This window comes from Branchiostoma lanceolatum, chromosome 1, assembly GCF_035083965.1.
Source record: "Branchiostoma lanceolatum isolate klBraLanc5 chromosome 1, klBraLanc5.hap2, whole genome shotgun sequence".
Taxonomy (NCBI): Eukaryota; Metazoa; Chordata; class Leptocardii; order Amphioxiformes; family Branchiostomatidae; genus Branchiostoma; species Branchiostoma lanceolatum.
Genome location: NC_089722.1, coordinates 2933336 through 2954262, shown reverse-complemented (window position 1 = coordinate 2954262; position 20927 = coordinate 2933336). Strand labels below are relative to the sequence as shown.

Genomic DNA, 20927 nt, shown 5'->3' with positions numbered 1-20927 from the left:
TATTCTCCGACTGCTTCAGTTTTGTTTCCTAATACAATGGATAACCTTTAAACCTTTGGACCCGTAATGAGTAATGCCCAAGCAGATATGTGACAGTATATATTTTTTTCTGACGCTCTCTATTCAACATACATCAAGATACATGGTACAATATACAAGATATTTCAATCGGAGATTACAGTGTTACCACACTGAATTAAAACCAATACACAAACGTTTATTAAAAGGTACTTTGATTATTTTTGTCATAAGGATGACTTCGCAGATTTTATTTTCTCTTGTCATTTTTTCCGACTGCTTCAGTTTTGTTTCCTCTGTACAAGGTTATAAGCCCTGCCTTGTCTAGTCTATCCCATAATTTCAACTCCATTTTGAAATCATGATTGGTGTAGAAAACGAACTTCTGAAAATCTTTTTCGTAATAGTGATCGCTGTACTGCCTGTGATCGGCAGTGATGAAACCATAGGCGTTCGTGACGTCACAAGTGTGCAGCGCGGTCAGCAACATGTAGGCCCCCTTAGAGGGCTGGTAGGTGCCTTCGAACCGTCCGTAGCCGCGTGAAGAGTTCAGCCAACTGAGGATTAAGATATGTTAAAACACCATAATATCGAAATCCGTGCACAATTTCGACCCTGGCTACCTCCAACTCGTGAAACAGTCCACAATAAGGGCTTAAAGGGGAGGTTATAGCTTAGCTTGCCATTCCTTTCACAAGATCAGACAGATACAAACGTAGTGCTATTCCTTACTTAACCCAACTACTGAACACCAATTTGTACGGTGTAATCTGTTATATATGCTACTGCTGTACATCTTTTGTATATATTCTCCGATTGTTTGAGTGTGATCTTTTTGTACTTTTAATTTCAAGACTGCGTAATTCAGCCGGTTGAATTGAAGGAAGGTAACATCGGCTGCAATGCTGTTTTAATTTCTGTATGTCAATTCCTGAATAAACCATTTATATATGTTGGAAAATCCCTGGATAACGAGGTTCTTCAATCGCAACCACTATATGTACATACAATCACAGCCGACGTTTCGGTAACCGCGCCTGCCACCTTCCTCGGTTACAGGTTCATTCCATACCGCAACTAGGTGTCGCAGGTACGCAAAGTACTGTCGTATACACACGCACAAGTATTGAAATATATACAACACTGAACATTTTCCAGCGGGAATTAATAACAATGACTATGATATTGAGTCCGCAAGTCAAGGAATTCTTGAACAAGCTCTTCATATGTTTTAGTAAACTACCGCAAGGAGGCTCTAATCAAAATAGTATCAAAGACTATAAAATCGAAGGGCAGTTAAGGTCCTAGACCTAGAGGTCGCCCTAGAGGAAGATGGGAAGACCAGATCTTCAACACGCTCCAGGGGCTGGGGATCACCAGAACCGACTGGAGGGTCTATGCCGAGAGCAGACCAGCCTGGCGAGCCCTATGCATGTCTGCAGCCGCCATGCATCAGACACTGATGCCTGCGAATGATTGATTGCAGTTACTTGTTTTAAAAGACTAGAGATCAACACTTACTGGTACTTCAGATACCGCATGAAGTCAGGATGAAGCATCCGGAACTTCGTATTCGCGGGTTTGACGCCATACTCAGACCGGGGGCTGGATTTATCGTTTTTGAATAAAGAAAAGCACAATTCTTAGGTCAAATATACACATCAGCTGTAGTTAATAAAGGGTTTATGTCCCGCCCCGATCGCTAGGTCAGGTGCAAGTATATGGTAGCATAAGGCCTGGTGGTCTGTTCTTAGAGGATACTTTATAATTAACCCCCGAATCAAGCACCCAGTTGTACCGTCACACACCATGCCTGTCACGTTCTATGCTTTCCCAGGCACAGAACGTGACACAGCCCGACCGTCACAGACTGTGCCCGGAAGTGCTGTCAATCACTGTGACTGACGGGGCAGTGATGCCCGCGTTTCCATATAAGGCAGCGTGTTTTTGTTTACCGCAAAAGCACGGTTTGTGACACTCCGGCACTGTCACGAACCGTGCCTCAGGACACAGTCGTGAATGGCACGGTTCGGGACGGATTTCTGTTGTAGAAATTCGTGATGAGACGTCCGTCTGTTTGTGCCACATCAACTCTAAGTCCAAATCATCCAAGACAAGCGCGAAATGTATTTCAATGAGCGAGAATTACGCTGATTTTTTCTCATCCCAGCGCCCCGAAAAAAACAAAGATGGCGGGCTGCAGGGAAAAAACGCGTTGGGCAGACTCCTCCCCCTCAAAACACTAAGCTCCGCCCAAAAGCACAGTATGGGATAAGACCCCCTGTGTGTCACGAACTGTGCTCGGTTGGGCACCATTAGTGACGGTGTCCGAGTGTCACAAACCGTGCTTTTGTCCCAGGCACGGTTTGTGACACGCGGGCACTGTCACAAACCGTGCCTAGGCACCAAACGTGACAAAGCACCAAACGTGACGCAACACCAGTCTAGCGAGGTGGCTTATAATGCGGTTATCGGAACCTAGCCTCTACCAGGCTCCGCGGATCGCTGGGAAAATAGTAGAAATTAGCCAAATAGAGTGAAATGTACGCAAAAAATAATTACTCAAGCAACTGGATAAAGTTTTGAAACAGTCAGACGTTTCAGACAGCATCCACTGTCTTTCGTCAGTGACTAACGAAGGAACTAAGAACACTAGGTTTTATACCAAAACTCTGAATGGGTATGTTAATGAGGTTAAGACAATTTAGGATGTCTTGAAGTAGTCTTTAAAAGATTAATTCAAGACAAAGTTTTGTGCCAATAGTTCAATTAGCTACTGTTGATTTGAAATGTATGAAGGGAGTCGGCTACGGAGAGAGGGTCTTTTAGGCTGCGCCTGCGAATGTAACCCTCCATGGCCAAAGTCCCCCGGCAAATGTTCTCCCTATAGCCGGCGCGGTTAGTCTGGTAGAGACTAATCGGAACCGTTCACGGGCTAGTTTTACGTCACCATATTGACACTTTTCATCATTTGTAGCCTATACATGGGGTATGACGGCCTCATAACAAATGCCGGCTCCTGATTGAGTAACCTACAGTTCGGGCTATATGATTATAAACAATCCATCATTATCTTCACCAATAATCTGCCCATATGATAACATTTTCACTTAAACAAATGATGATCAACTTGCTAGCTAGAAATTGAATAGATAAATAAGAATGCAGTTATCCCAATCTCGGGACATAAGCATAGAAAACAATAGGGATGCTTAAATATATATAGGTAGCTGGGTGCTATATCAGACAAAATACACATATACACATACTCGTGAGTCTTGTTTTCTCCTGATCGAATCGTCTTCCAACTGATGGCGGCATCAAGATACACGTAATCCCTCCTATCTTTGGAAATGGAGACATACACCGTGTCCTGGAGTAGTGGAAAAATGTCGAAGTGTGTCATTAGATGCTAAATGTCCCTAAAGCTCACCTCTCACTAATGTGATATGAGGGGGCACTCTTATAGTGACTAGGGCCATTCTTATTTGATTTATATATGTAGGACATTCTCTGGGCACATCGAAAGCGAGGCGCGCGTGCGAAGAAAAAAATTAAAGTTGGCCACACAAAAGAGTTTCCTTCATTTTGAAATGTAAGTGGTCGGGAAGGTTGAAAAAATTACTCAACACGCACGCAGAACAGGGTGTACCAAACAATCCATTGTATATTTTTGTTCTCTCACATCTTCTTCTTTGACTTTGGAATTGACTTTAGTATTCTACGACATACATGTATGTATCCATAGACTATATTTTTGTTTGCATTTTTCCGAATATATTTGCTCATTTTCCAGCTTCTTTGTATGATTTACAGTACGGTCTGATTTTTTTTATAAAGGACAAATATCTATGCGCGCGCGGGTGTACCCATATACTAGATATCAAATCAGTGTGGCCTAAGATAAAGCTTTCAGATTAAAACAATTCATCAAAAAGACTCAGAAGTATCTTTTTTTTAAGTTGACCGATCCTCACCTTGTCTCGAGGCGGGTGGCTGAAGCCATATCGATGCGCGCGTGACACCGACCTCTTCATGCTCTTGACGCTGTGGACGTAAAAGGATGTTCTTCTCCCAACGTCATCTTCGAACCCCTCAGTAATGGCGGCGTTCACTCTATTGTACCAATAACAGAAGTTTGCCTAATGTTAATGCATGCTTGTAATGGCGAACTGAATTTTGGTTACTAGAGTTACTAGAGTATTCTTCAATCAGTGACATATTTCAAAGGTAACAAACACGTACCTCCAAATTTTCGACGTCTACTGTACGTCTTATTCACATAAAGTGGGCATCGAGAATTGAAGAATATTCTAGTAACTGTGATTATACTTGTGATTATTCTTCAACGAACTTAATTTTGTATTTAGCCCATGGCTACATCCTCTCAGCCAATGGAAAGCCCCCATTTTTTTGTGGTTATATCCACATAGTGTGAGGCTATTAAAAAAGCGTGAGATTATTTCATGCAAATGAGGAAAAAATTATGTAATTAAGTATGGTGCTATCGGTGAGGGATATACGCATGAAACCTATTCTAACGTCACCAATCCTTACCTATCTATAATAATAATGGTTTATTGGTCACAAATTACCCGTGCATTGGCAGACAGTGCTGAATTGCTGCAGGGTTTACATAGTATACAACAGATATATATTTGCTCCACACTTGCACTTTGTGGAACTGTCGCAAGGGTCTGGGCGGCTGCCATTCGGCGCCAGCAGGTGACCTCAATACGACCTTCCCCAACCGACGTCAGGTACCCATTCACACCTGGGTGGAGTGAGGAAAGTCGTGTAAAGTGCCTTTCCCAAGGGCACAAGGTCGGGCACAAGACATGGCAGGATTCGAACCCGGGACCCCGCATCTTTGACCACCTCTTCTGAGGAGGATAATCAGTATCTTATCATAGACAATCTACTGAGTTAGATAGGTAAATACCATAGATCAGGGCTCATCGACCATCCCTCAACCGAGACGGGAGCCGATACAGACTGCCGGGCACCTTTGACAAGTTTCTGACGTCACACTTCCGTCCAGGTCACGTGACGTAGGCTTTGGGTCATTTCAAATTGAGAAGAGCCAGAGGACTGATCGAAAGCTTGTTGGTGAGCGCTTCATTTCGTGAAGGGAAATATCGCATAAAATCTTCTACAATGTCAATTACCGTTACAGATTCATTCGAACTATAAAGATTTATGTGCGGCGTAGGAGGATATAACCATGTATGGAAAACGTAAAGGAAGCAAATAAAGTACCTTCATACCACCTAGCAGAGGTTCAACTCCGGTTGGTTTTTGGCGTGTCTTTAGGCGTTTATTGCCAGGCTTTCTATTACTATTCAAGATCAACCAAGCTACACACGTATAACACTCTAGTCTTATCCGTCCTCTTGTACGGTGCCGAGACATGGACCCTTAAACAGGCACTAGCACACAAACTAGATGCCTTCGACTCTCAGTGCTTGAGGAAGATTGAAGGCATCCGTTGGGATGACTTCATTACCAACGAAACGGTCCGTTGCAGAACTAACCAACTGCCGGTTAGTTGTAGAATCACCAAGCAACAGATGATCTTCCTGGGTCACGTCTCCAGGGCGGTTCCTACTCAGGACGCCATCAAACTGATTTCATCGGAACCCAACCCATCATGGAAGCGACCTAGAGGTCGCCCTAGAGATGTGAAGACCAGATCTTCAACACGCTCCAGGGGCTAGGGATCACCAGAACCGACTGGAGGGTCTATGCCGAAAGCAAACCAGCCTGGCGAGCCCTATGCATGTCTGCAGCTGCCATGCATCAAACACTGATGCCTGCGAATGATTGATTTCTATTTTGTCCCGTTTTCTTTATGTCCGTTGAACAAAATAGAAACCCTGACAATAAACGCCTAAAGACACGCCAAAAGCCAACCACGGCCGAACTTCTGCTTGGAGGCTGCGAGAAGTACCTCCAGACAAAGTCGTGTGCGTCTATCTCCCTCCCCTTGCCAGACCCCCTCATAATCCCGCCGTTGCCGACCACAGCACACCGGATACAGCCGGCATGGTCAGGCGTCCTGCCCGGGAACATGTAGCGGTGGGCTGACGTGTTCAGGTGACGGAGACTGCTCTCTATGTCTTCAGTAAATATATAAAACAAAATGCTCAAGTCATGAGGCAAAAGTGGATGATTTGTTATCAAGAATTTCAAAGTTCGTATCAGCTATTTCCTTCTTAACAAAATGGAAAACTATAATTATTAAAAGAATAGAACCAAGTGTTTTATTTCTGTAACATTTTTTTCACGTGTCAATAATTCTAGTGCTTAAAATGTAAAATGTTCTAGGAGGTGCCTCGAACACGTTGGTTAAAGGGGGAAGCTAGCGACCCCACTGTATATATACCCTACTACTGAAACAACAAGTAAAACTACTGCCCTATGTGCCAATTACTATAGCTAGGCACTAGAGGGGTCTGAACGAATGAATGAAAGAACGAGCGAACGAACGAATGAACGACCGACTTGAGTGCTAGTAAATGTTACCATTGTGCCTGAAAATAATTTAATCAGGTTGGTAGAACCGTTGGTAGAATCCGCTCAACAGAGGGATACTTGGCGTCTGACAAGGGAGGGGTTCCTCCAAAGGAGTGATGATACCCTGGAATGATGATGTAGAACATAGGATACTAGATACTTCATTACACAACCTGTGACTTTCAGTGATGAATCGGGACGAGGGGGAATACAAACTTAGCCACGTTTGGGATTGTGTTCTCGTCGCAAAAGCGCCATCTACATCGGCTACTTATAGCGACGAGAAGCAGCAAGTACTCCAGTCAGAAGCTCTGAAGAAGGTGCCTGACCGACACCGAAACGTCAGCAGCTAGAAAGTCACTGGTTGTTTGAAAAAAATGAAACTCCAATATCCTGTTACAATTATGATTTTAGTTACCTTCATACGGCATGTCTTTCCAGCCGTAGCTCGATTTAAACTGCTGAAGTCTGACGTACTCCTCATGGTTGACGTGCTCGTCCCACATCAGGACCGCGATGTCGGGGATGAACTTTTGTCCGTCCGGAACTTTCTCTGGGGACTTCCGTATTGCACTGGGGCATTTCTGTAAGGGGGAAACCAATCCATGCAGAATGTTGCCCTAAGGAGGACCGATGTTTGGGCAGAAATGGACCAATGTTGATGTTTTTGTATTTTTGCATACAGATGGTTTGAGTGAGTGAATATCCAGTACTATAGTACATAGAAATGTTTGAATGAGGAAACATTATTACACTCCGAATAGAGATGGTATAGTGACTGCATAGTGCATGGTATAGTGAGATGGTTTGAATGAGTGAATATCAAGCCATCTCTCAATAGAAGTGGCTTGTGTGAGTGAGTGAGTGAGTGAGTGAGTGAGAGTGAGTGAGTGAATATCAACTACTATCTGAAACTTTGATGGTTGAGTGAGTGAGTGAGTGGGTGAGTGAATGAGTGAGTGAGTGAGTGAGTGAGTGAGTGAGTGAATGTGTGAGTAAGAGAGTGAGTGAGGGAGAGAATATCAAGTACTATCTGAAACTATGATGGTTGAGTGAGTGAGTGAGTGAGTGAGTGATTCAGTGAGTGAGTGATTCAGTGAGTGAGTGAGTCAGTGAGTCAGTTAGTCAGTGAATATCAAGTACTATCTGAAACTTTGATGGTTGAGTGAGTGAGTGAGTGAATATCAAGTACAATCTGAAACTTTGATGGTTGAGTGAGTGAGTGAGTGAGTGAGTGAGTGAGTGAGTGAATGAATGAATGAGTGAGTGAGTGAGTGAGTGAGTGAGTGAGTGAATGAGTGAGTGAGTGAGCGAACGAATAGAGAGCTTAGAAGTGAGACTAGCAATATTTTGAAAATTCAATGAATGGGTCACCGATTTTGTGTAGGTGTCGTCTCGTATGAACCAGGTGGGACTCCACTTGTCTGGAGACACTGTGGAGGGTGCGCGAGGTCCAATTTTCCTGGGTTTTAAATTTGGCGTTGCGTCTGTCCGATATCGTCTTGTAACGACTACTAGGGAACCGTTCAGATCAGTTTTAAAGTTGTTAAGTTCAAATATGGTTTGGTTTCCATTCATTGTTTCCCCGTTCTGTGCTATGTTAAAAGTCTGAGGTGGTTTAGTTGTGCGCTCGGCCTTGGCTAGTTCCTTTGATATGGTCAACTTCGGATTCACTTGAGTTTTATTCTCTAACGTATCAGATGTCCTGAAAAATCAAGATCAGGAGAGGTCAAGACACTGAGGATACGGACAAGTAACAAATAACGAAAGAAAGAAAACCATTTACCCGTTATAGTCTACAGATACATGCAGATACAGAAGCTGGTGTGTTACGCGAATTCAAGGGCGGTAATTCCGACTATACAAATTCAGATACAGATACGGATACGGATACAGAAGCCGGTATGTTACGCCCAATTTCGACCATACAGATACAGATAGATACAGATACAGATTACATATACATATACATATATATATATATATATATATATATGTATACGTATACGTATATACATATATACATATACATATACCTATTCGTATATATACGTATACATATACATATACATATACATATTATACATATACATATACCTTATTGCCCAATTCAATGCCAAACCCACGTCGGCCAGACTCTTTTGTAGGTAGAACGAAAGGAGCCCGAGCACCATCAATAGGCACAGTAGGAATAGCCATTGCAAGCGCCACATCTGCGGGGAAAATAGCATTACTCTCTCTTATGTGGGGGGGGGGGGAGGTCGATGCCTATAACCACCCCAAGAAACGCCTCGTTCCAGTCGCTCACTCGGTGGTTTATTCGGTGGTTTATAGTAACCGACCCTGCATTATGGCCCCGTATACAGCTCAGGGCGGGTCATTAACACAATATCATAAATGTTCCATTTAAGACCCCAGCAGTAACCGATGTAATACATAGAGTACGTCATATTTTGTTGAATACTAATAAGAGATAAGTAGTAAGTATACGTACTAACCGTTGCAGATTTTATTATCAACTTGTGCGGCTCTTTCGCAAGACGTCACTGTAGCAGTTATTTATTCCAGCGATGTCGTCGGTACCAGTATGTTCTTAGATAGAATATACGTGGCATGAAAAGCCACGCATTCGGGCTTAATATTTTGTGATACGTATCCGGGTTACGTATGTTTTTGTGTACACATCATCCGTAGGCAAGTCTGATCCTGCAGTTTTGAACAATATCACTAGAGACGTCGACCGCTGCCGCACTGTCTTCTCGTGTTACCTTCGGAACAGGCTCGATCTGATTTGATTGATTAATTGATTGATTGATTGATTGGTTGATTGATTGATTGATTGATTGATTGATTGATTGGAGTTGATAGTCTGGAATTAGTGGAATGGAGTGACTTGCAAGAGAGTATTAGATGTGGTTGCCAGGGAACATACAACATCATTCTCTCAAAGATCAGCAACTATGCCACATGAGTGGACATCTTTAGGTTGCTACTCATCAACATGCACCTAATTACAGCAGCGCAGGGATAGAATCGCTAGGTCAATGCATGAGCTCCGTGCATGAGGTCAATGTCAGACCATTAGACAGCGACCTCTAGCGAACCAGATCCAAAGCGCACGCTCCTGGAGATGTCGTGATCAGCACCAAGGTCAGAGACAGTAACCTTCGGAACAGACCTGACCATTGAAAAGGAGCCGATAGCCTGGAATAGGCTTGGCGGTAGTACTGTTTAAAAGAAACGGATAGCCTGGAACAGGCCTGACGGTGCGGTCATAGAAAAGGAGTTGATCCCCTGGATCAAACGTTGTGTGACGTGTCTATTGTCTTTTTCCCGGTCACAGCTATAGATACAGAAATAGACATTGTACCATGATTTCAACTGAAGAAAATGCACTCGTGTAAACAGTATTGTGACCTTTTATTCCCACATGGATACATCTTTTGTAATAATCTCTAGGTATTCTACATACAGGTTCTTCGCAGCTGGCGTTGTATCTTAGTTTATGTAGTACCTGGGCCGCGAAAACATTCGATGCGGGTGTTCCGGACCGGGTGATATGACATAAATGAAATACAACACGGTGTATTCCACATTCTATATGTATCAGTCATTACTTAAATTGCTACTCTGTTGCACGACAGTTGTTCACGGTACAATATAATGTATGGCAACAGCTATTAAACATAATACAAAATAGAGATATAGAATGAAACTTAGCATCTTACTGACTAAAACAATAGGAGCTCGAAAAGTGCTTGATACAGTGTTAACGTTACAATCGAGTGGGCCGGCTAGACATGAGTTTCGGTACTCTCCAAGCAGAGGTTGGTGGGCGAAGATTGTGACCGTTTTATGCCCCGTTTTTGTACGCTTTCTGCTTGGAGAGTAAGTTTCGGTACTTTCTCATCTTTCACTGCATTTCCTATCTCCACGCCATTAAGGCACTCGCACACCAAATTAACAGAACGGAATGCTTTCTGTGCTGTCACTCTGTAGTTTCACAAATTAAAAAATGGTAAAAGTAGCCCTATAGCCTTTTGTGAGGCCGTAGGAACAGTGGGTTGTTATTCACATTGTTCCGTATTAATGATCCATACCGTAAAAGAAAGTTACATAAAAGAACGCACGTACATTTCTAATTGAAAGAAAACTATGATATACTGATCCTATATAGAGTCATATTTGCAAGTCCAGATATCATAATGTCAAGAAAATGCATTTTTGCAAGATCTTGACTTTTAATATGCAGAAAAAAATAGTTTAAAGAAGGTAACTGTTTCACATTATATAGAATTATAGAATGTGGGGAAAATATATATTTCTATAAGCTTTCAACCAAAATCTGGCTGAAACAGCGTTTGCATGCACGGATGTACCTTACACAGTATTTTACGAAAGAAAAGACAAAGCTATCCGCCCTCTAGTTTGCCTCGCAGATGAAGGCGCTCCTGTAAACGCAGCTGCTTACAGCCCACTTAAACCCGTGCTTGGCAGACATCAGGACACACCGACCCCCGCGACCCCCGCGGCCCCCGCGCCTCCCTCCCGTCGGCTGCCCATCCGCCCAGTCGGTGAAACTCTCCGTGGTCAGGGCTAGGGGACGTCCGTCCTCCCACATCCACCCAGATCCTCCACCGCCGCTCTCCGTAAGGCCGATCCAGACACCACGATTACGCAAACGGGAGACCAAACGCCGGGGGAGCTGGGACCTAAAGACAGGAAATGAAATGTGCCTGAATATATAATTCAACTACATTCTAGAAGGAGACAACCCTTACTGGGTACAAATAGGTAAATATATAAAGAAAGTTTAGATCTTAGAACTAGTAGTGTAAGTGATAGTTTAAACTCGACATGTTGAAGTATTCATATACTTGTGATACTTGTACTAAGGTTAATTATTTTGTATCCCATTGTTGTTGTTTGCATGTTTAGTTGTAGAAGACCTTACGGAAGTCGCTGTAATTTTGTTGTGTCAATAAAGATTTCTGTATATAGCATTAGTCCATGATAACTTGTCTTGACATTATCCTGGCCTTTATGACAATTTGATGTAAAAAGTAAGTCTGAAATCTTGTAGCGACTCTAAACTAAATCGTATCAACGAGAGACCCAAACCCCACGCCTGTGCAGCTAGGACCTAAAGACGGGAAAAGAGATGTGCAAGAATATATATAATCAATCCATAATGACGTGTAGAAGGAGGTAGGTAATTGTTTTGACATTAGCTTGGCGTGCATGATTTATGAATAGGAATTTTGTAGTGACTATGAACTATACATGTAATTTGAATCTAAACTCTTCCGTTTAATGCCATGGATTACCTGCGATCAGCCAAGAGGTTTTTCACTTGCTTCACGCCTTCTTCATTCTTCAGCAGGAAGATATGTCCGTCCTCGCCCTCACAGGCCCGCTTGGCCTGGCTGTAGGATTGAGGACGATCCAAGTAGAAGCGAAGACATTTCCCCGGGATCTGTGTCTCGTCGTAGCCCTCAGGACAGGTCTCGATAGCTTCAGAGAGTTCCAGAAAAATGCGCTCATGATCAGTCGTAAAACGGAGCATTCATCTTTAACATTAATATATCACCATTCAATCGCCGAAAATGGTAAATGACTAGCCTCCGTCCATCGATAATGGAGCTTCACTGTATAGCAGACTACCCTGTATAGCGGACTACCTCAGCCGATTTGCACTATTTTCCCATCGATAGGACGGGGCCTGGTAGAGGCTAGTAAATGACTACTTTGCTGGTACGTTGATGAAGTTTAGACATCCAGGTAGTAAGAAATGCCAAAAATAGTTACTCAAGCAACTGGATAACATTTTGAAACAGTCAGACGTTTCAGACAGCATCTGCTGGACTACTTAGTTAGCTGGGATCGGCAGGTTTTTGCTAGAGTCGGTCAGGTAACAACATTTTTTCCTAGGCCGTAGCATCATTGTTCGAAAGGGATGTCCCTGCAGCTCAACTGGTATCAACCTCACAGTTGAGCTCATGGTTCAAATTAGTTGGTAACTGGGAGACCCCGGCTCAAATCCTGGGCTGCACCCGTCTTTTAGAAGGGACGTAAAATGGGAGGAGGTTCCTCGAACACATTAAAGGGGAATGGCTAGCAACCCTCCCTGTAAAAATATACCCTGCTACTGAAACAACAAGTAAACTTGCTGCCCTATATATGTGACACTTGGCACTACAAGGTGAAAAACAAGTATACTTGCTGACCTATGTGCCACTTGGCACTTCAAGGTGAACAACAACAGCAACGTATAGGCATACTTCTCTAAGGAAAGATCATTACCTGTGCAGCTGACGAGTGGATTTCCTGTATAACCACGTGGGCAGGCACAGATGACGCGTCCAGCATCGTCTCGGCAGGTGGCGCCATGACCACACGGACTGGGGGAGCAGGCGTCGATGCCTGTAAAGAATCAAAGTAGTAAAGACAAACAAAAGTAAGACAAAATGTGAACTGGTGATGAAAACGTAGCATACTGCAAGGGAGGTTATCATGCAGGTGACATTAGCGTGTTTGTAGGTACTCTTATTTTGTTGGTGGACCTTTTGTCTGTTTTTACCTCTATGAAAAATGGGACGGTATTGTTATGGTGTGTCTGTGTCACAGCAAGATCCTGACTATGTAGGTATATTAAATGCTTACTGTTAGCTGCTGCAAATAACTTTATATCAAGCTTAAATCGAAATTAAAGGACATTTGTATCATGCAGTATCGATATATATATCAGAGCAACCAAGCAGCGATAATGATCAAGGTAGACGTCACACTGCATCATTCTTTACCCGGTATGCAGCTGTCGAGTGGATTTCCTGTATAACCACGTGGGCAGGTACAGATTGCACGTCCAGCATCGTCTCGGCAGGTGGCGTCTTGACCACACGGGCTAGGAGAGCAGGCGTCGATGCCTTCAAAGAATCAAAGTAGTAAAGACAAACAAAAGTAAGACAAAATGTGAATTGGTGATATATGAAAACGTCACATACTACAAATGAGGTGGCATTAGCGTGTTTTTTGCAGTCTTGTTTTGTTGATGGACCTTTTGTCTGTTCTTTACCTCCATGACAGATGGAGGTATTGTTTTTGGTGTGTCTGTGTCACAATAAGATCCTGACTATGCAAGTAATGCTTACTGTTGGCTGCTGCAGGTAACTTTATATCAAGATTAAATCAAAATGAAAGGACCTTTGTATTATTCTTTATCAGGTATCAGAGCATCCAAGCAACGATAATGATCAAGTTAGATAGGTATGATGTCACACTGCATCATTTTTAAAGGCATCCAGAGCATTTTATGAGGCTGGAAACTTGAATTAAAAAACTCAACTCTCTAGTCATTCCTACAGATAGTAAGTTTCAATAACACTATACCATTATACATCGCCATTATTTAGGCATTAAAGGAGCAAAGATACTATGTCGTTGTGTGGTGAGAACTGATGAAAATCCAAGCCATAATAGACTGATCCTAGTCATTCCTACAGATAGTAAGTTTCAATAACACTATACCATTATACATCGCCATTATTTAGGCATTAAAGGAGCAAAGATACGATGTCGTTGTGTGGTGAGAACTGATGAAAATCCAAGCCATAATAGACTGATCCTGACTGTCCATCACAATTAGCGGTTCGACCAATGAGAGAGTGACTGCTAGTCCGTCAAATATTTGCATTTTTATATTTTGAATTTGCATTTCTACGTTTTGACGGAGGTGGGCGGGGCTATGGTAGCTACAGTATTTACAGTAGGCGCGTGAAACTAAAAGATTACCATGTAGCTTATTTTTGTGCCGTTTTTGCGCACTTTGGAAAAGAAATCCGGACGCGAATATAGTAAACAGTGGCATTAATTGTCAATTTCACAAAGATGACACCAACTACAATATTTCCAATTTTCATGTGTTATAAAATGCTCTGGGTACCTCTAATGATAGATTATTACCTGTGCACCTGACGAATGGGTCACCGGTATAACCAGGTGGGCAGGAACAGATGGCGCCAGTTCCAGGTGCAGCAACGTCTTGGCAGGTGGCGTCTTGACCACACGGGCTTGGAGAGCAGCCGTCGATGTCTGTAAGGAAAGAAAACAATCCTCGCAGTTCCGTGCAACTATATACAGTTATAGAAATCTTGTCCGGCTTAGAGAGGTCGATTGGTTATAGGTATGATATTGTTACTTTGCTAAAATATTGCCCTCAACTTGCGTTGTCTGTCTCTAAAGCGAGCCACACAGTTGTGCAGGTACTACAGCAGAGGACTAGTCCGCTTGTATTGACGTCTGTTCAACTCCATACTCTGTTTCATATATATTCGTCCGTTTCCAAGTATGCGATCATATGATAAATAGAGTCAACTCAATATAAGTGTCATTCTCTAAAGAAAGATTATTACCTGTGCACATGACGAATGGATTGCCGGTAGTACCAGGTGGGCAGGTACAGATGACACGTTCATCAACGTCTCGGCAGGTGGCGCCCTGACCACACAGGCCAAGGGAGCAGCCGCCGATGTCTGTAAAGAAGCGAAGTAAAGACGAACAAAAACGACGTGACGTTACAATGTTTCAAACGAGATTAAATTTCACCAATATAAATTTTGAAGCAAGTAAACCAACGTCTTTTTCAGACATTTTCAGACATAATTCATCGCAATTGTGGACTTCCATCAAGCTTCTGAAAATGAAAAACATGAAGTAGATATATTATCTTTAGATGTATGGAGAGAAGCAAATCAATGCGATATGATACCGTACTTGCAAACGATGATACTGCAAACTCTAACGCTTTGTAAAATAGAAAACGTGACATCAGGACCGTGCAACTACATGATATATATATTTATACGTATACCTTTATGGAAATGTGCATTAGTTATTAGTCCGTCTTATAATGGTTGATCAGCAAAGAACAACATTGAGAGCTATGTGTTAAGTATAGGATATAGACATTTTCTCTCCAATATTACAATAAACCTCAGCTGATTTTTGGTATCAATCATGTACACGTATAACGTTATGACCATACATCGAAATTCTGTTTCGAAAATATGAACGGCTACCAAGAATCCTTCGTGGTGGGTTTTTTTCTAAGAATAATATGATAACTACATCATATTCAGTTAAGCACTAAGCATCATCGGACAGATTCACACACGTTTTTTGAGTCGACTTGGAGTCAACTCAGGACTGTGCAAGGAGAACCCTCGGCCACTCAAGTAGTGTTTTCTAGTAGGAAAACTCCAATTGAGCAGCCCAAAGCTCCTCACACACAGCCTCAAGTCGACTCCGAAAAGTTGTGTGTAAATCGTTGCCTGGAATCCAAACCTATTATAGCTCCCGAGTCTCCTCTCCGCTATATATTATCTCTGCTATTTGCGGAAAGGACACTCGTACTCGGGAGCTATAATATGTTTGGATTCCAGGCTATGTAAATCGAGCCATTGTCTTGATCGAGCAGGATCGTCACCTGTACACCCGGTTCCAGCTGACTCCCCGTCGCCCTCGTACCCAGCTGGGCAGGTGCAGATCGGACCTGTCTTACTACCCTCACATGTCGCCTTGGAATCACACAGGTCAGGAGAGCAACCTGTGGGTTCTGTTGTAAGAATCAATCTTTATTCACCCCGACAAATCGATTGCATTCAAACTCGGATTCGATCAGCCATGACCCGACAAATCGCTTTCTGTGCTGCGTTAACGACTAAATCTGACAAAACAAACTCCCCAGTGAGATGGTGGAAGGTGTCAGCTTTAAAAGTTGTTTTCAGGATGACAATTTTGGCACTTTGGAAGTGACTGAACTTGCCCGCGATTTAACGTTTAGAAAAAAAAAAATTTTGCTACTTTTCTTTAAAGTTAAATCGCAGGCACGTTAAATCACTTCCAAAGTGCCAAAATTGTCAATCTGAAAACATTATTTAAAAGCTGACACCTTCCACCATCTCACTGACGAGTTTGTTTTGTCAAATTTAGTCGTTAACGCAACTTAGAAAGCTATTTGTCGGGTCATGGCTGATTCGAATCCGAGTTTCAATGCAATTGATTGGTCGGGGTGTTATTGACACAACAAAAGCACAGCGACTTTCGTAAGGTCTTCTACAAAAGTATACATGCAAGTGATACAACAGAATGAAATGTGGAAGCAGCACTGTTAAGCTCTAAACAAGCTGAAGCACGGGTAAAATATGTGACATCTACGAGGCAAATGCATGGCCGCGGTCGCATTCTCCGTAGCCAGGGTTTTGCTGGGTGGGGGGGGGGGTGTTCTTTTGTAGATTTTTGGGCAAGCGAAGGCATGAGATTTCTTGCATGACCACCGCCGGAAACGTTTCAAAATTCAACCCTCTGTAATGGCATTTCCTGTGGTTTTGAGAGGATTTCAACGTTAGGCTGTCGATAACAGCACTGTCAAGAGGGGTGATGCATTGATCATTCTCTTCGGTACCTCTGAGTGTGTGAGGGGGGGTCAACGCTTCCGACTCCATTGCCGAATGGCACAGTCCAGTGAGATACCCGCTTAATGCTAGGGTCACATTTTCAAGCCGGGGCCCGGCCGGGCAGTTTGCCGGAACGAAAAGTACGACATAGAAGACAACAAAAGACATAAAAGTAAAACTGGTTATTCATAAGCATGATCTGTGCATATTTCTTGATACGAATTTTTATTTTACGTTCCCGTAAACATCCCGGCCGGGCCCCGGTATTGCTTGGGTCACATTTTCGATCCGGGGCCCGGCCGGGCAGTGTTTGGGAACAAAAAGTATGATATAAAAGACAACAAAAAACACAAAACGTACCAAAAATCATTCAAGAGCATAGCTTGTGCATATTTATTGATATACATTTAGATTTTGCGTTTCCACAAACAGCCCGGCCGGGTCCCGGCTGGGAAATGTGACCCAAGCATATGGAAATGTCACCCAAGCATTAGATCACCTACCAGCACAGTACGCCAGGTTGCATGCCGGGGCCGCGGGGAGTTTGTACACGTAGAAACTGCCGCACGACTTCACCTGGATGCTTGTTGACCATCGACAGGGGTCGGTGTCGAACAGGGCGCACGCCTGGCGGGTCACCTCGCCGTCAGCTGCGGTCGGATGGTTCCCCCTCATCCACATCGGGGCCTCGGTGCCGCATCGGTTCATGGACGGGGGCGGGTGTGTTGGCATCGACGTGCCGGCGGGGATCTGGAAGCGGTACCACTCCCCGTTGAAGCCGCGATCACAGTGCTTGTGGTTCAGGGCACCGTCATTCTCGAGCTCAGTACTCCTCCATGCTGCGTTCAGCACAAGGTAATTATGGCAAGGATCTTTGTTTGTGCCTGGGTCTGAGGTACAAAATGACATGGATGCTTCCTCAGTAATGCTTCGGTCCAAGTTGAAAAAAAGGGGTCTCGCCGGGTAGTTCAGGGGCTGTTTTTTTTTTCACTTTCGGGTGTGACCTCTACGTGGCGCCGTGAGACACCTTGTGGCTGCTGGGCTATTTTTCGGCTAATTCAACGCGGCACCCGGTAACAAATAGACGCCGTGAGCTAATCGTGCGAGCACCGGGAGGTCCCCCCCCCCGGTACCCGGCAGTCCACCGAGGCAAATTTGTTGCTTCGGGCCCGGCCGGGACTACACCCCCGAGGGATCTAGCCTTCCTCTATTCTGTCTTTATTGTTAACTGTAGTATCGCTGATTTTTCGGCAGAGACTGTACGTTAAGTTAACGTGTCATCATTTCAAGTTTAAAACATCAACCCGTGACCAACGTATCAATTCTTAAACATGGTTCATACAATGATTGTAACCAATTGATGGAGCATTTTTGTGCAACGATTGTAACGAGTACAATATGTGCAAAACTAAGCAATAATTCTAATGCCTATGCTTTTCTATGTGCGAAGCAGAAACTACATAGGAAGTTAACAGCATGCATATGAATAACTTTTGGAACATCAAACGACGCTACTTCATATACATGCCAGACTGCTAACGGCACGTACCTCGTGCTGTGGTTCTGTGAATCAGGAAAACGACCATCAGGAGTACCTTGGGCAGCTGCATGGTTATAACTGATGCTGTAAAATGCAAACAATATCTTTATTTCATTGTTAACATCACTGTAATCATTCCACTGCTTTATCACCATGACCTGTCCTAAGCTTGTAAGAGCAGAAACGTACAGTAAAGGTCTTTCATTCTATTCATTCATTGTGTATGCGTGCCATGACTCACTTTCACAGCCCACGTTGCCTCGAGCGTTCCAAGCCATGATAGAGCATTTGCCCGTCCTTGTGGCTAAGGTGTGGTGAAAGACCTTGGGTTTAATATGACTGATAAAGCAAAGATAAGCTCTGTCTTGTGAGGGAGGTAAATGTAGACATTGGTGTATTTGCGTGTCATGACTCACATACACAGACCCCATTGCCTCGAGCGTCCCAAGATACTTGCCCGTTCATGTGGCACTTAGACCTTGGGTTGGTTCAGAACAAGTTACCTCCGAAAAAAAATTCATCAGGTTGGTATAATATAGGATATAGGATATTCTTTTTACACAACCAGGCAATCTCACCTGCTAACGTTTCGATGTCTGTCAGACACCTTCTTCAGACCTTCTGACTGGAGTACTGCTTCTCATCGCTATAAGTAGCCGATGTAGGTGGCTGCTTATAACGGTGAGAAGCAGTACTCCAGTCAGAAGCTCTGAAGAAGGTGTCTGATAGACATCGAAACGTCAGCAGGTGAGATTGCCTGGTTGTGTAAAAAGAATCTCCTATATCCCAGTTCACAAGTTAGCTCTCTATTAGATATCTTCAAGTAAAATCCGACCAGCAATTGTGCGACATGTGCCAAAGGCCGTTACAACTGCATTCATGTGTGAAGGTGAAATAATCTAAATATCATATTCTTATCGACATGATGGTGATGATGATCGAATAAAGTCATTATCTCGTATAGACCTAGCCTGGTAACCATACCATCGGGAGCTCCCCGGTATCTCTGCGGCGCTGGGAGTGGTGGCCGCCCGCCCAGGCAAATTCGGCGGCCCGCTCGGGGGCTGGTTTTACGGGCTTGGCTTAACTAGTAGTTTGCTACATACGGAGAGGTGATAACTCGACATGCCAGCTAAGAAGACAGGCTGACAGAAACGGTTAAAATTGCATAGCAAACTGGGCCCGGTAAAACACCCCAAAGCCGACCCGTAGAGACTGGTGACCAGGTTAGTAAATAGACCTGACGAAATGCGTTGGTAGATACGTAAGAACACGGATTGTTTGTGACCGTTTAAAAACATTTCAAGAGCCCGCGAGGGTTGAGAAGTGGGTTATCTAGATCAAAGAGCAGAGAGAAAATTATCTAGACTCTTGACTTATAAACTCGATCTGTGAAACGTTTCTTAGAAAAACAGTTGCGCACGTTCGGAACTTCCTTTTCTTACTGCAGTATCGTCTACCACTTTGCGCCTCAAACTGCTGAAGCACTTTTTAACATACTTGGATAGCAAAGCGGTGCATGGCCAGTAAATGGATCAAGGTAACATCACAATTTTTTCCCCAAATCGGCCATTGCAGACGGTGGGTTTGTGTCAAATGACATTTACCGTGCCTATCATCGGCTAGGGCCATATAGAAAAGTGACAAATCTTTATCTTCATAAGACATGAAAAGGAACACATAGTTGTAACGTTTGGAGAACTATATCTGTCACTGGCCTTGAGAACCAGTCAGTATCACTCTGCCTCTCGGGAAGGTGACAGACGGTCACTGAAACGTCGACCGCGGAGGTAATAATAAAAGCACTTGCTTGTGTACAAAGAACTTTGTTATCCCAGTGACTTATCAACCCGATGTAACTAAATAAACTACTCTCAGGGGGAATGAAATCATTCTACCCACAAAATGAAGATGGTACTCACAGATCCCAGTGAGCAGTCAGTATGTTGCGGATTTAGAACTGACTCGTATAGCCGGGCGGATACTAGTAATTGTGCCGTGCCACGCCGCGCTGTCCACGGCCTCTCCGAACTTGTACAACAACTTTGCTGGTTCACATCAACTTCAGTCTCCATATTGTTTAACAACAAAACCAAGCTGCTGTACATACATGTACTGTGGCTTTTCCATTCTGATTTAAATCAAGGCTCAACGTGCGTTAGATTTACTACTTTTTCGCTGTATAAATACTAATTAATAATATTTTTTTTGAAAATGGTACTGAAAACAATATATCCGAACAACGAAAATTTTGTAGAGACTTTGTTTTTTCTTTTAATTGTTGTAAAATCTGTAATCTATATAACTAAGTAGATGAAAACTTTTAAAGACTGCGTCTTGTATATATGTAGAAAATCAGTATACTGTATACATATATACTCTCTCTCTATGTATCAATA

General features: G+C 43.3%; 2 protein-coding genes across 5 annotated transcripts; both read right to left on the bottom strand.

Annotated features, from left to right (window-relative positions):
• Positions 1-86: 86 nt before the first annotated feature.
• Positions 87-9248, bottom strand: LOC136429760 (alpha-N-acetylgalactosaminide alpha-2,6-sialyltransferase 2-like). Of its 2 annotated transcripts, XM_066419724.1 has the most exons (9): positions 9033-9248; positions 8632-8747; positions 7909-8239; positions 6953-7118; positions 5969-6137; positions 3996-4134; positions 3288-3391; positions 1540-1623; positions 87-575 (listed from the first exon to the last, which is right to left on the bottom strand). In XM_066419724.1, exons 2-9 carry the CDS (start codon positions 8745-8747, stop codon positions 269-271), a joined length of 1416 nt encoding a protein of 471 aa, XP_066275821.1. In that variant the 5' UTR covers positions 9033-9248; the 3' UTR covers positions 87-268. The 2 variants fall into 2 exon arrangements, with proteins under 2 accessions (XP_066275821.1, XP_066275830.1); XM_066419733.1 differs by lacking the exon at positions 1540-1623.
• A 689-nt stretch (positions 9249-9937) lies between these two features.
• LOC136429695 (sushi, nidogen and EGF-like domain-containing protein 1) lies at positions 9938-20578 on the bottom strand. Of its 3 annotated transcripts, none has more exons than XM_066419651.1 (10): positions 20451-20578; positions 18538-18612; positions 17492-17878; positions 16019-16147; positions 14946-15065; positions 14497-14625; positions 13338-13460; positions 12838-12957; positions 11862-12048; positions 9938-11246 (listed from the first exon to the last, which is right to left on the bottom strand). In XM_066419651.1, exons 2-10 carry the CDS (start codon positions 18596-18598, stop codon positions 10958-10960), a joined length of 1545 nt encoding a protein of 514 aa, XP_066275748.1. In that variant the 5' UTR covers positions 18599-18612; positions 20451-20578; the 3' UTR covers positions 9938-10957. The 3 variants fall into 3 exon arrangements, with proteins under 3 accessions (XP_066275748.1, XP_066275735.1, XP_066275744.1); XM_066419638.1 differs by lacking the exon at positions 20451-20578 and adding an exon at positions 18770-18821; XM_066419647.1 differs by lacking the exons at positions 13338-13460; positions 20451-20578 and adding an exon at positions 18770-19041.
• Between the last annotated feature and the right edge of the window lie 349 nt (positions 20579-20927).

Excerpts from the sequence above, each read along its gene's own strand:
- LOC136429760 (XM_066419724.1), bottom strand. The coding sequence starts at position 8,747 with ATGTGGCGCTTGCAATGGCTATTCCTACTGTGCCTATTGATGGTGCTC. Across the intron at positions 3,392-3,995 it reads GCCACCCGCCTCGAGACAAG|GACACGGTGTATGTCTCCAT; the intron begins GTGAGGATCGGT and ends CCACTACTCCAG. Across the intron at positions 576-1,539 it reads ATGCGGTATCTGAAGTACCA|TTGGCTGAACTCTTCACGCG; the intron begins GTAAGTGTTGAT and ends CTTAATCCTCAG.
- LOC136429695 (XM_066419647.1), bottom strand. The coding sequence starts at position 18,959 with ATGGGGTCTGTGTATGTGAGTCATGACACGCAAATACACCAATGTCTA. Across the intron at positions 12,958-14,496 it reads CCCATTCGTCAGGTGCACAG|GCATCGACGCCTGCTCCCCC; the intron begins GTAATAATCTAT and ends GATTCTTTACAG. Across the intron at positions 11,247-11,861 it reads AACCTCTTGGCTGATCGCAG|GTCCCAGCTCCCCCGGCGTT; the intron begins GTAATCCATGGC and ends TCCTGTCTTTAG.